The 14783-nt window shown below is 41.5% G+C and overlaps 2 protein-coding genes across 13 annotated transcripts in view; one reads left to right on the plus strand and one right to left on the minus strand.

Annotated features, from left to right (window-relative positions):
* TOP6BL (TOP6B like initiator of meiotic double strand breaks) overlaps window positions 1-14783 on the plus strand; it is a 105836-nt gene that overhangs the window by 53346 nt on the left and 37707 nt on the right. For 8 of the 9 annotated variants that reach the window (XM_058438989.1, XM_058438981.1, XM_058438982.1 and 5 more), the window contains 3 exons: window positions 4126-4181; window positions 4513-4584; window positions 7479-7673. In XM_058438989.1, the coding sequence (XP_058294972.1) occupies window positions 4126-4181; window positions 4513-4584; window positions 7479-7673 (323 nt within the window). The remainder of the gene's footprint in view (window positions 1-4125; window positions 4182-4512; window positions 4585-7478; window positions 7674-14783) is intronic. The other variant, XM_058438983.1, reaches the window with a different exon arrangement.
* PC (pyruvate carboxylase) overlaps window positions 4962-14783 on the minus strand; it is a 162821-nt gene continuing 152999 nt past the window's right edge. For 3 of the 4 annotated variants that reach the window (XM_058438976.1, XM_058438978.1, XM_058438980.1), the window contains exon 25: window positions 4962-5140. The gene's annotated coding sequence lies outside the window, so the exon portion shown is untranslated. Of the gene's footprint in view, window positions 5141-6279; window positions 6408-12193; window positions 12329-14783 lie in introns of all 4 variants that reach the window. The other variant, XM_058438979.1, reaches the window with a different exon arrangement.

Consider the following 14783-nt stretch of genomic DNA (forward strand, 5'->3'; position numbering starts at 1 on the left):
ATCCCAACACTTTGGGAGGCTGAGGCGGGAGGATCGCTTGAGTCCAGGAGTTTAAGACCAGCCAAGGCAACATGGTGAGACTCTGTCTCTACAAAAAAATTTTTAAAAATTAGCCAGGTGTGGTAGTGAGCTCCTGTAATCCCAGTTCCTCAGGAGGGTGAGGTGAGAGGATTGCTTGAGCCCAGGAGGTTGAGGCTGCAGTGAGCCATGATTGTGCCACTGCCCTCCAGCCTAGGTGACAGAGCGAGACCCTGTCTCGGAAAAAAAAAAAAAAAAAAAAAGACAACTTTCAATATTGAATTGATTTGGTTTCTATGTCCTTAAGACAGTTGTTTTTTTTTTTTTTTTTTTTTTTTTTTTTTTTTTTTTTTTTTTAGAGAGACAAGATCTCACTATATTGCCCAGGCTAGTCTCTAACTTCTGGGCTTAAACAATCCTCCCGCTTTGGCCTCCCAATGTGCTGGGATTACAGGTGTGAGGCACTGCACCTGGCCCAAAGCAATCTTTTTTTTTTTATTTTTTTTATTTATTTTTTTTTTTTTTTTTTGAGACGAATCTCACTCTGTTGCCTAGGCTGGAGTGCAGTAGCATGATCTCGGCTCCCTGCAACCTCTGCCTCCCAGATTCAAGCCATTCTCCTGCCTCTGCCTTCCTAGCAGCTGGGACTACAGGTGTGCACCACCATGCCCGGCTAATTTTTGTATTTTTAGTAGAGACAGGGTTTCACTTGCCAGGCTGGTCTCAAACTCCTGACCTCAGGTGATCCACACACCTCAGCCTCCCAAAGTGCTGGGATTACAGGCCTGAGTCATCACAACCGGCCAAGGCAATCTTAATGTTGATTATGTGTTATAGCTGAGAAACCTGTGGATAGAGAGAGCTTTGTTTTGGGTTATTTTCACTTTTTTTATTGCTTTATTGTATCACTTTAGATACCCCTTCCCTCCTCTGTGCTTTGTTTTTTGTTAAACCTAGATAATAAACCTTGCTGTTTATCTCCTTTTCTAAAGTGACTATAAGAACAAATAAGGATTTTTTTTTTTTTTTTTCTGAGACAGGGTTTTGCTCTGTCACCCACACTGGAGAGCAGTGGCTTGATCTCAGATCACTGCAGCCTCCATCTCCCAGGTTCAAGTGATTCTCCTGCCTCAGCTCCCTGAGTAGCTGGGATTACAGGTGAGCACCACTACACCTGGCTAATTTTTGTATTTTTAGTAGAGATGGGGTTTTGCCATGTTGGCCAAGCTGATCTTGAACTCCTAGCCTCAAGTGATCCACCTGTCTCGGACTCCCAAAATGCTGGGATTACAGGCGTGAGCCATCATGCCTGGCCAAGAAATTTTGATAGAATATTTTGAATATTAGAGAGCTAAATTTTTTATTATCTGTAGTTAGATATGTTTATAAAGATAAACACAGTTAAGCATATCTATGACATCCCCCTTCTGCCATCTTCCTACTTTTTGCTTATTGTTTCAGTCACTATTCTAAGTGCTCTTTGTGCACTCGCTCACTTAACTCTTACAACACCCCTTGTGAAGTAAGTTTTATCATCATCATTAGCATTTTGTAGCTGAGAAAACTATGGTACAGAGAGTAAATAACTTGGAGAGTCAGGATTTGAACTTAGTCTGGTTCTAGAGTCACTTCTTACTTTATGTTACACAGAAAAATACAGGTGAAGGGAGAGAATAATTAGAACAATGAGATACACTGGAGAGGATATAAAAATCAGTTGGGGAACAGGAAGAAAAAGCAAAGAAAAAAGCATGGAATGTTCCACATATGAAAATGATAGAAATAAAAATGGATAGTTCCTTTAAAAAGAAGGTGAGGGGGCTGGGTGTGGTGGTTCACACCTTTAATCCCAGCACTTTGGAAGGCCGACTTGGGCAGATTGCTTGAGCTCAGGAGTTCCAGATCAGCCTGGGCAAGATGGTGAAACTCTGTCTCTACTAAAAATACAAAAATTAGTCGAGTGTGGTTCCATGCGCCTGTGGTCCCAGCTACTTGAGGGGCTGAGGCAGGAGAATCGCTTGAACCCAGGAGGTTGAGGCTGCAGTGAACCGTGTTTGCACCATTGCACTCCAGCTTAGGTGACAAAGTGACTCTGTCTCAAAAAAAAAAAAAAAAAAAAAAAAGGGATAGGGGTTGAGAGAATGGCAAAGGGGCAGGGATTTCTGATAATTTGTGACAACCTGGAGCTGTGATATAGGGCTCAATATATTTAAGATTTAGAATTTAAACACAGGCAAGGATTAAGTATGTTGAGGGAAAATACAAGTGATAAAGAATGTATTTTTCGGCCGGGCGCGGTGGCTCATGCGTGTATCCTAGCACTTTGGGAGGCCGAGGTGGGTAGATCACGAGGTCAGGAGATTGAGACCATCCTGGCCAACATGGTGAAACCTTGTCTCTACTAAAAATACAAATATTGGCTGGGCACGGTGGCTCACGCCTGTAATCCCGGCACTTTGGGAGGCAGAGGTGGGCAGATCACCTGAGGTCAGGAGTTTGAGACAAGCCTGGCCAACATGGTAAAACCCCGTCTCTACTAAAAATACAAAAATTAGCCGGGCATGGTGGCGCGTGCCTGTAGTCCCAGCTACTCAGAAGGCTGAGGAGGATCACTTGAACCTGGGAGGCGGAGGTTGCAGTGAGCTGAGATTGTGCCATTGCACTCCAGCATGGGTGACAGAGCAAGACTTTGTCTCAAAAACAAAAACAAATATTAGCTGGGCATGGTGGCACGTGCCTGTAGTCCCAGCTACTCAGGAGGCTGAGGCAGGAGAATTGCTTGAACCTGGGAGGTGGAGGTTGCAGTGAGCCCAGATTTTGCCACTGCACTCCAGGCTGGGTGACAGAGTGAGACTCCATTTCAAAAAAAAAAAAAAAAATGTCTTTTTCCTGGCTGAGCACGGTGGCTCACGCCTGTAATCCCAGCACTTTGGGAAGCCGAGGTGGGTGGATCACTCACTTGGGTGGTCAGGAGTTCAAGATTAGGCTGGCCAACATGGCGAAACCCCATCTCTACTAAAAATACAAATATTAGCTGGGCACAGTGGCGCGTGCTTGTAGTCCCAGCTACTCGGGAGGCTGAGGCAGGAGAATTGCTTGAACCCGGGAGGCGGAGGTTGCAGTGAGCCGAGATTGCGCCATTGTACTCTGCACTCCAGCCTGGGTGACAGACTGAAACTCCATCTCAAAAAAAAAAAAAAAAAAAAAAAAAAATCTTGTTCCTCTAGGTTCATCCATGTCGCAAATGACAGGATTTCCTTCTTTTTAAAGGCTGACTAGGCTGGGTATGGTGGCTCATTCCTATATCCTAGCACTTTGGGAGGCTGAGGCAGGAGGATCACTTGACCCTGGGAGTTCAAGACCAGCCTGGGCAATATGGTGAAACCCTGTCTCTACAAAAAAATGCAAAAAGTAGCTGGGTGTAGTGGCACATGCCTGTGGTCCCAGCTACTCAGGAGGCTGAGGTGGGAGGATTGCTTGAGCCTGGGAGACCAAGATCACACCACTGCACTCCAGGCTGGGCAACAGAGCAAGACCCTGTCTCAAAAAAAAAAAAAAAAAAACTGTATTCCATTGTGTATATACCACATTTTCTTTATCAACAGAAAGACAAATACTGTATGATTTCACTTATATGTAGAATCTGAAAAAGTCAAATTCATAGTAGAGAATAGAATGGTGGTTACCAGAGGCTGGGAGTGGGTTGAGGAAGGAAATAGGGAGTTGTTAGTTAAAGGGTACAAAGTTTCAGTTAGACAGGAGGAATAAGTTTTTAGAATCTTATTTCACAGGGGGGTGACTATAGTCAATAATAATGAATTATATATTTCAAAATAGCTGAGTAAATTTCATATGTCTCTCACCACAAAAAATGCTAGTAAGTTATGTGTAGATGTTAATCTACTTGATTTAATCACTCCACATTGTATACATATATCAAAACACCACATTGTACCCTATGAATGTATAGTTATAGTTTATCAATTAAAAGTAATGTTAATTTAAAAATTTTTAAACTTACTCTTTTCCTTTAGAGATTAGATACAGAAGTTTTTAATCTGTATCTTGGCTCATGTTAAATCTCACACTTAATTTATTGTTGTGCAGGTCAGATTTCATTTCAGTGTAAAGGTAAATGGAATCCTCTCCACAGAGATCTTTGGGTAAGTTCTTAGGTCTATGGCTTAAGATGATGTTATGGCTCTGCAATTTTTCTCAGCTATTATTGTCCTATTTCCAAAAGATTCACAGTTTGATATCTTGACCCAAAGTCACCTTGAAACTAATTTTCTGACACCCCCACATTTTATTATTTTAGTGGATTCATCCCTGTCTCTAGAGGGGTAAACTGAAAGATTGCCATTTTCCCCCTGGTTAATTAGTTACTGAATTCTAGTAATCGCTGGGGTGGTAGTCGTCATGGGCCAAAATTTGTGTCAAACAGATTGATTTTAGAATCTTTGAGAGATGGCTTAGCTTTCCTTTGCTTTGCAGGGTAGAGAATGAACCCACTTTGAACCTTGGGAATGGAATTGCTCTTGTGGTCGACTCTCAGCATTATGTGAGGTGAAGGCGTAAAGCCTTGTTGTCTCTCTGCATGTTTTACTCTCCTCTCGAGTATGAATGTAGTTAGAAATTGGAAATTGTCTCACTCGTCATTTGTAAGTGCCAGGTGTCAGCTTCTCTATAAGAAAAGCAGAAGTAAAACTTTTTTTATGTTGAAAACTGCTATTTTAAGTTATGTATGTATTTGAATCTACTCTAAATGACCTGAAGACATGCGCCTTCTTCTCTCCAGGCCTTATTTTCTTCTGTAAATGAAATGAAACAGACCCTGCTAGTTTCAATCCCATTTAGGCATGAGAAGAGAAGACTATGAATTTAAAACTTTACTTGAATTCTTGGCTAGAGAGATAGTATGAATACAAAGGAATTCATCGTACCTTATTTTTTGTGCATCAGCATTTTGCATAGGTTTGGAAATCATCTCTCTGCCCATCTCCATCTTCTTCAGACTCCAAGAAAGTAAATCTGGCCAGGCGCAGTGGCTCATGCCTGTAATCCCAGCACTTTGGGAGGCTGAAGTGGATGGATCACTTGAGGTTAAGAGTTCGAGACCAGCCTGGCCAACAATAAAAATACAAAAATTAGCTGGGCGTGGTAGCACATGCCTGTAATCCCAGCTACTTGGGAGACCAAAGCATGAGAATCACTTGAACCCAGGAGGCGGAGGTTGCAGTGAGCCGAGATCATGCCACTGCACCCCAGCGACAGAGCAAGACTCTGTCTCAAAATAAATAAATAAATAAATAAAAAATGTAAAAAATCCATGGAGGAGGTGGTAAACAATATGGAACACACGGAGCCCTTCTGTCTTGCCTTCCTGTGCCATTTAACTACCACAGAATCCAAAGTGAAAATGAATTATATCAAGAAAAGACCTAACATATGCTTAAGTCCAATTAATTTATTTTTTCTTTTTTTGAGACAGGGTCTCACTCTGTTCAACCCAGGTGCCAACATAGCTCACTGCAGCCTCGAACTCCTGGGCTCAAGTCATTTTCCCACCTCAGCCTCCCGAGTAGCTAGTAGCTAGGATCACAGAAATATGCTACCATACGCTGCTAATTTTTTTTTTTTTTTTTTGAGACGGAGTCTCGCTGTGTCGTCCAGGCGGGAGTGCAGATCTCAGCTCACTGCAACCTCCACCTCCCGGGTTCAAGTGATTCTCCTGCCTCAGCCTCCTGAGTAGCTGGGACTACAGGCGCATGCCACCACGCCCGGCTAATTTTCTTGTATTTTTAGTAGAAATGGGGTTTCACCATGTTGGCCAGGATGGTCTCGATCTCCTGACCTCATGATCCACCTGCCTTGGTCTCCCAAAGTGCTGAGATTACAGGCGTGAGCCACTGTGCCCAGCCCATATACTGCAAATTAAAAAAAAAAAACAAACTTTTTTTTGTAGAGATGAGGGTGTTGCCTAGGCCGGTCTCAAACTCCTGGACTGAAGCAATTCTCCTGCCTCGGCCTTTCAAAGAGCTGGGATTACAGATGTGAGCCAACGTGTCCAGCCCTAATTTAGTCTTTATTCATTAGTTTCTGCCTCTATTTATGTGCCCAGAGGCAACACTAGTAGTCAAAGTCTCTTAAGGCTTAAAGAGACTGCCTGTGGTTCTTAGTCTGTTTTCTTATTCTCATCCAAAATTACACCTCAGATGAGAATATTTTTGTCATTTAATATACAGGTAATAATTTCCCTACCCCATATCTTTCTTTAGTGATCCTCTAATAATGAACAATCCTTACAGGTAGCAGCTCATCATCATAGTTGTACTGACACAAATTTAAGCCTTTGAGCCAATTTTTGTAGATGTGTTTCCTTGGATGACCTGATTAGAGAGAAAGGAAAAGGTTCATTAATATTTCCTCTCTATTAATTAATTCATTCATTCTTAATCAGCTTTCTCAGGTTGACTATTTTCTCTCTGTTTAGAAAAGAGCTATTGGAAAGTAACAAAATTTTACTAGATTCTTTCTAGGAGAGAAAGATGGCCTGATTTTTTCTCATTGTTACTATCAAACAGCAACCTCAGACCTCTTCAGCGGAAGGTGTAGCATGTGTGAGAGCAGACTTATAAGTATCATGGGGCCAGTTTTAGGCCATTTGTGATTCATGGGCCCCCTCACACAATGCTGACCTTTGAATGAATTTGGAAATTTGCTCAGAACCAAAGATTTATTTAGTGGAGGAAATATACTTGAGAATAAGAAACAGGCTGGTCATGATGTCTCACACCTGTAGTCCCAGAACTTTGGGAGGCCAAGGCAGAAAGATTGCTTGAGGCCAGGAGTTTGAGACCAGCCTAGTAAACATAGACCCCATCTCTAATAAAATAAAATAATAATTATTTTTCTAGACAACGTCTCACTCTGTTGCTCAGGCTGGACTGCAGTGGTGCAATGTCAGCTCACTGCAACGTCCGCTTCCCAGGTTAAAGGGATTCTCCTGCCTCAGCCTCCTGAATAGCTGGGATTACAGGCGTGCACCATCACGCACAGCTATTGTATCTTTAGTAGAGATAGAGTTTCACCATGTTGGCCAGGTTGGTATTGAACTCCTGACCTCAAGTGATACACCCGCCTCAGCCTCCCAAAGTGCTGGGATTACAGGTGTGAGCCACCATGCCTGGTCTAAAATGTTTTTTTAAAAAGAGAAACTAAGAAGCATCCATTAGTGGCAGCAAAAGCAGGAGCCATGATATCTCTGAAATGCCAGTTTTTCTACTACTTCCATTGCTGTGATTCCCTGAGTGAGACATAAGTTATTTATTCCAACAAAACTGATATGGCAGGTTGTATGGTTGTACATATGCTAGAGGTTATAAAAATAATTTTGAATGTTCTTTTAAATAATTTCTTGAGGAAAAAATGTTAAATTTGACTTGTCTGTTTTCTGACAGTGGACCAAATTTTGGTACAATTGAATCACACTGCAGCAGAATTCACCCTGTGCTAGGACATCCAGTAATGCTTTTCATCCCTGAAGACGTGGCTGGCATGGACTTGTTGGGAGAACTGATACTGACTCCAGCAGCTGCACTGTGCCCCAGCCCAAAGATTTCTTCCAACAAGCTTAACAGGATTTCTTCAGTTTCCATATCCTTTTGATGAAAAGTTCCATCCAGTTATCTTTGAAATGGGTTTTTATATCCCAGTTTTAGGAAAGCCTTTAGTATGTGAATTCTGCATCTACAAATATGTATGATTTGTATAAAAACTTATAATCTAATGTGAAAGCCAAGCTTGAAAATTTTGCCAGGGATCTGAAAACTGTAAAATGTGACACATGCCATGCATTTTTCATACAATCCAATATGACTGAAGCATGAAATGAATGGTGCACAAGGAAGAGATGGGGCTAGAAAAGTAGTCTGGAGTTGAATATGGTAGATCTTGAGTGCCATACTAAGGATTGTGAACTTTATTCTCTGTATAGTAAGAAACCATTAAATGTTTTGGGAGAAGTCTTTAGCAGCATTATAGAGTATGGATGGGAGACAGAAGTTAGTAATACTAAGTAAATAAGTAAGTGAACTGGATTAAAAATAATGAGTGCTTGACGGCTGGGCGCAGTGGCTTACACCTGTAATCCCAGCACTTTGGCAGGCTGAGGTGGGCGGATCACTTGATGTCAGGGGTTTGAGACCAGCCTGGCCAATATGGTGAGACCCTGTTTCTACTAAAAATACAAAAATTAGGCCGTTAGGCCGGGCGTGGTGGCTCACGCCTGTAATCCCAGCACTTTGGGAGGCTGAGGAGGACGGATCACAAGGTCAGGAGTTGGAGACCAGCCTGGTCAACATGGTGAAACCCCATCTCAGTAAACACAAAAATTAGCTGGGGATGGTGGCAGGTGCCTGTAATCCCAGCTACTCAGGAGGCTAAGGCAGGATAATCACTTGAACCCGGCCCGGGGGAAAGTTTCGGGGGGGCAGAAGCGTGTGCTCCCCCCCCCCAAGGGGGAAAAAGAGAAAAATTCCCCCAAAAAAAAAAAAAAAAAAAAAAAAAAAGCCAGGCGTGGTGGTGTACATCTGTAGTCCCATCTACTTGGGAGGTTGAGGCAAGAGAATCACTTGAACCTGGGAGGTGGAGGCTGCAGTGAGCCAAGAACACAACACTGCACTCCAGCCTGGGCGACAGAGCAAGACTCTGCCTCAGAAAAAAAAAAAAGAAAAAAAGATAACAATAATAATGAGTGCTTGAATCTAAAGTGTGGTAGGCATAGAAAGGCCAGACTTATCACCTGAATTAATCAACAAAATGTGGTAACCAGTTCATTATTAAGGTAGGGAGAGATTAGGGGCAGGAAACGTCTAAGGTTGATGTCAGATTTCTATGTCTAGAATAGGCAAATACAGAGAGACAGAAAGTTGATGGAGGGGCTTTTTTTTTTTTTTTGGAGACAAGGTCTGGCTCTGTTGCCCAGGCCGGAGTGCAGTGACACAGTCTTGGCTCACTGCAACCTCTGCTTCCTGGACTCAAACCATCCTCCCACCTCAGCCTCCTAGAGACCACAGGCGCATGCCACCATGCCCAGCTAATTTTTGCATTTTTGGTAGAGACAGAGTTTCACCATGTTGCCCAGGCTGGTCTCAAACTCCTGGACTCAAGCGATCCACCAGCCTCGGCCTCCCAAAGTGCTGGGATTACAGGCATGAGCCACTGTGCTCGGCCTGGAGGGGCTTCTTTTCAGAGTAATGAAAATGTTCTAAAATTGATGGTGGTGGTGATTGCACAACTCTTTGAATATTCTAAAATCCATTTTATTACACATTTAAAATGAGTGAATTGCATGGTATGTGAATTGTATCTCAATAAAGCTATTTAAAAATATTTCCATGAATAACTGACAGAATAATGATACTTTCACCAAGATAAAAAAATATTAATAGCAGATTTAGGGGATAAAGAAGATGAGTTTGACATTAAACATGTTGAGTTTATGGTACCTCAAGACATCTTTTGAACATAGTAAGGAGCTATATAGGAATTTGGTCTGGAACTTGGAAATGGTCAGATTTAGAGATACAGAATTTTAGAGTCTCAGTTTCCTCCATAGGTAAGAGTCGTATAGTGCTGTGTTTAGAGCATGGCACAGGAGTGTAAATGTTGAATTCACTACTAATTAGCTGTGGGACTCTAGGCAACTTACTTAACCAGCCTACGCCCTTACTTCCTCTGCTTTAAAATGAGGATGATACTTATCTCATAGATTTAGTTTCCCTTGCAAAAATTGGTTTTCTGTTCTTTTGGGGTTTGTTTGCTTGTTTTAGAATTAAGTATAATAATCCATGTGAAGCTCCTAGCATATAATGAGTACTCAATAATACTAATAATTGTTATTGTCATATGATTGAAGCTGTAGGAGTAAATGAAGTTATAGAAAAGTATAAACAATGAGAACAGGCCAGACGCAGTGGCTCATGCCTGTAATCCCAGCACTTTGGGAGGCCGAAGCTGGCGGAGCACTTGAGGTCAGGAGTTTGAGACCAGCATGGCCAACATGGCAAAACCCTGTCTCTATTAAAAATACAAAAATTAGCCAAGCGTGGTGGTGCATGACTGTAGTCCCAGCTACTTGGGAGACTGAGACAGGAGAATTACTTGAACCTGGGAGGCAGAGGTTGCAGTGAGCTGATATCACACCACTGCATTCCAGCCTGGGCGACAGAGCAAGACTCTGTCTCAAAACAAAAAAGAGAGAGAACAGAAGAGGCGTGGTATGATAGATGTCAGCTATCTGATGTTGCGTATCAGATATCAAAAGATACCGTAGTATCTTTTAGGGAAGAGGAGGGAGCAGGGTAGTGATGAAGACTATGCTTGGACATTTTCTATTTTAAAACATGCTTTTTCTTTAGATAGTACAGAACAGTATAAAATTAAATAAGTTTCTTCTTCCTCCTCATTCCATCGTCTAGAAGGAATAAGACAAACAAATTGTCTGTCCTCTTGGGGAAAATTTAACAGATAGATATTAGGTAGTGATAAGTGCAATGGAGATAAATAGAACAAAGTAATAGAGAATGATGGAGACGTTATTTTAAATATGGTCAGTGAAGCCTCTTAGGAGATGATGTTTTAAAAAAGAGAGAGAGCTGGCCGGGCGTGGTGGGCTCACGCCTGTAATCCCAGCACTTTGGGAGGCCGAGGTGGGCAGATCACGAAGTCAGGAGATCGAGACCATCCTGGCTGACACGGTGAAACCCCGTCTCTACTAAAAATACAAAAATTTAGCCGGGCGAGGTGGCGGGCACCTGTAGTCCCAGCTACTCTGGAGGCTGAGGCAGGAGAAGGGCGTGAACCCCGGGGGGTGGAGCCTGCAGTGAGCCGAGATCGCACCACTGCACTCCAGCCTGGGTGACAGAGCGAGACTCCATCTCAAAAAAATAAATAAATAAAAATAAAACAAAAAAGAGAGCTAGCTATGAAAATTCTGGTGAGATTTTACTTTCTGAAAGTGGCAAACTTGATAATTTAGACTAACCTTCTCACTGAAGGCAAAGGCTGGATGAAATATTAAAACATCATAAAAGCAGGCTGGGCGTGGTGGCTCACGCCTGTAATCCCAGCACTTTGGGAGGCCAAGGTGGGTGGATCACCTGAGGTCAGGAGTTCGAGACCAGCCTGACCAACATGGAGAAACCCTATCTCTACTAAAAATACAAAATTAACCAGGCATGGTGGTGCACGCCTGTAATCCCAGCTACTCAGGAGGCTGAGACAGGAGAATCTCTTGAACCTGGGAGGCAGTGGTTGTGGTGAGCCAAGATCGCGCCATTGCACTCCAGCCTGGGCAACAAGAGCGAAACTCCAGCTCAACAAACAAACAAACAAATCATAAAAGCATCAAAGAGCTAGTGAAGAGGAGTTTCTGTGCCATGATTTAGGAGAGGTTTGAATTACAGAGAGCTGAGCCTAGCATTGGGGGATGCTTTTGCCCTGGAGTAGTTTGCCAATTAGAGCAAGCAGTTGAGAGGCTAAGATGTATTAATACTTCCAAATCAATGCAGGACAAGAAGGCCAAAGAATCCAGGACCTGCTGAGCTTGGGAGTGCTGCTAAAAACACCTCTTGCCTTGGGCAAGGGATAACTAGATGGCTATATTTTAAGGAGTAAGGTGAACCTGAAATAAATCACTCTTCACATGGACTGTACATGCTTTTTGGTCATCTAGGCAGGCCAGAAAATCTTAAACTTTGAAATTGGATTAGGATGATTTTAGATTTGTTAGTTCTAGATGTCTTATAGAAGCAAACAAAAATTTCTAGAGGAAAATAACTGCATCCTATGTTCCCAATTATTTAACACTTTTTCAAATACAGTGTCCCATGGTGCATATGCACACACACGTGCACAGTCACAAATAACCAGGTGTAAGAAAGGACAAGATAATATGAACAACAGCTAGCAAAAAGTCACAGAAACACCCACTGGGACTCCAGATACTGGTGATATCAGATACTGACTTTAAAAAGTTATGCTTAGCTGGGTGTGGTGGTTCACACCTGTAATCTCAGCACTTTGGAAGGCTGAAGCAGGAGGATCGCTTGAGCCTGCAAGTTCGAGATCAGCCTGGGAAACACAGTAAGACCCCTATCTCTATACAAGTTACCTGAGCATGCGTGGTGCATGCCTGTGGTCCCACCTACTCAGGAGGCTGAAGTGGGAAGATTGCTTGAGCACAGGAGCTCAAGACTGCAGTGAGCCATGATCGTGCCACTGCCCTTCAGCCTGGGTGATGTGAGACCTGTTTAAAAAAAAGATAAAATGAAAAATTATGCTTACTAAGTTTATGAAAATGAAAGCAAAGTTTGAAAATTTTACTAGAAAACTGAAACTGTAAAATATGAAATAACTTTTAACAAGAACAAAACAGAAATGGTAGAATCAAGAAATATAATAACCAATGTTGAATAAAATTTAGTACACAGGTTTAACAGCAGATTAAGTACAACTTAAGTGAATTCGTAAACTAAAAGCTAAAGATAGCAAGAACTTAGCAAAAATAAAGCAAAGAGAGACAAGTCATGGAAAATACAGAAGAGAGGGGTTAACAGAGTAAAGAGTAAAACTGTCTAATGTATATTTAATTGATGTCCAAAAAGAGAAGAGAGAAGAGAAAACGGGGCAGAAACAATATTTAAAGAGTTAATGGCTGAAACAACTGAGACAGATTGGGGGTGTGTGTGTGTGTGTGTGTGTGTGTGTGTGTGTGTGTGTGTGTGTGGTGTGTGTGTGTGTGTGTGTGTGTGTGTGTGTGTGTGTGTGTGTGTGATGGAGTCTCGCTCTGCTGCCCAGGCTGGAGTGCAGTGGTACGATCTGGACTCGCTGCAAGCTCCGCCTCCCGGGTTCACGCCATTCTCCTGCCTCAGCCTCCCAACTAGCTGGGACTACAGGCGCCTGCCACCATGCCCAGCTAATTTTTTGTATTTTTAGTAGAGACGGGGTTTCACCGTGTTTGCCAGGATGGCTGAGACAGATTTAAGAACAGAATAATCAAGCAGTATAAATAAAAAAGATTTCTACACCTAAAGAGATGAAAAACAGAGAAAAATCTTAAAATCAGTCAGGAGGATAAATCATCTTTAAAAGATAAATTAACAGTTGACTTCCCCATACCAACAGAAGTCTAACACTATTAAACTAATAGTGTTAATGTCTTGAAATAAAATCATTACCAACCTAGAATTTCATATCCAATCCAAATATTCCTCAACATAAAAGGTAATAAACTTACCTGTATATTATGTTAAAATTATAATCTATGTAACAAGAAGAATTAATTCAACAGACTTTAGAACATGGTGTTTTGACTATACGTTCTTAGCAGGATATACTCTAAGGATGAAATGGAAGTCCAAAGACCTCTTAAAATTTATTCAGTGGCATGATTGTTAGTAATAATATTGGTATTTTATATTGGAATTATTGTATGCATACTTATGATAAATAATTATGTTAACAATGTTAGGAACCAAAGTTTTTAGCATCAGATAGAAGATATGTGAGTGTAAATTCAGAGAAATAACTATTTTTTAAAGGGGTCTCACTCTGTTGCCCAGGCTAAAGCACAGTGGTGAGATCATAGCTCACTGCAACCTCGAACTTCTGGGGTTAAGCAATCCTCCTACCTCAGCCTCTCCTGAGTAGCTGGGACTACAGGCATGCACCTTCATGCCTGGCTAACTTTTTTATTTTTATTTTTTGTAGAGACAGGGTCTCACCCCCAAGTTTCCAAATTTAATGAAAACTATAAACCTGCAGATTCATGATCAATGAACCCTAAGTGTGAGAAATATGAAGAAAATTATACCAAGTCACATCATAATCAAAGTATTTGAAGCCAGCAATAAAAAAATCTTAAAAGCAGCTGGAGATAAAAAAGACACATTATCTGTAGAGGAACAAAATAATTATGGCAGATTTCTCACTGGAAACAGTGTTAGCTAGAAGAAAGTGGGGTAACATCTTTATAAAGTACTGAGAGAAAAAAGGCAAAATGAAGAATTTTTCAGACATAGAAAAGGTGAAAGAATTTATCACCAGAAGACCTGTATTATAAGAAATGTTAACAGAAATTTTTAGGTAGAAGAAAAATGTTGCCAGATGGAATTCTGGATCTACCCAAAAAAGGAAGAGCACTGGAAGTGGTGGCTCTGCCGGTAGATACAAAATACTTTTGTCCTTTTAAAAACACAAAATATCCTTCTTGAGTTTATAAACCAAAAAGTATCCAAGATAGGTCTCAATCAGTTTAAAAGTTTATTTTGCCAAGGTTAAGGATGTTCCTCAGAGACAGGTCTGTGCCTTTCTCTAAAGATGGTTTTGAGGTCTTCTGTATTTAAAGGGGAAATGCAGGCTGGAGGGGAAAGAGGGAGGGGATGATCACATTATTGAATCCATATGTTACAAGAGAAAAGGAGCAAGTAGGGGAATAGTCAATTATGTATTTGTCTTGTGCTCAGTAAATTGGCCCTTTATATAATAGAAGGTGAACATAAGAGTAGCTACCTGTAGAGGTATTTAACCCTTTATCTGTAGTTACCTGCTTAGGAACAAAAGGAGAGGCAGCTTCTTGCATGACTCAGCTTTCAGCTAAATTATTTCCTTTTGGCATAGTGATTTGGGGTCTTGAGTTTTAATTTTCCTTTCGCAAGTACCTTACCAGAAAAAAAAAAAAATCTTTAAAAAACAAGTCTTGA

This window comes from Hylobates moloch, unplaced genomic scaffold (genome assembly GCF_009828535.3).
Source record: "Hylobates moloch isolate HMO894 unplaced genomic scaffold, HMol_V3 SCAFFOLD_5, whole genome shotgun sequence".
Taxonomy (NCBI): domain Eukaryota; kingdom Metazoa; phylum Chordata; class Mammalia; order Primates; family Hylobatidae; genus Hylobates; species Hylobates moloch.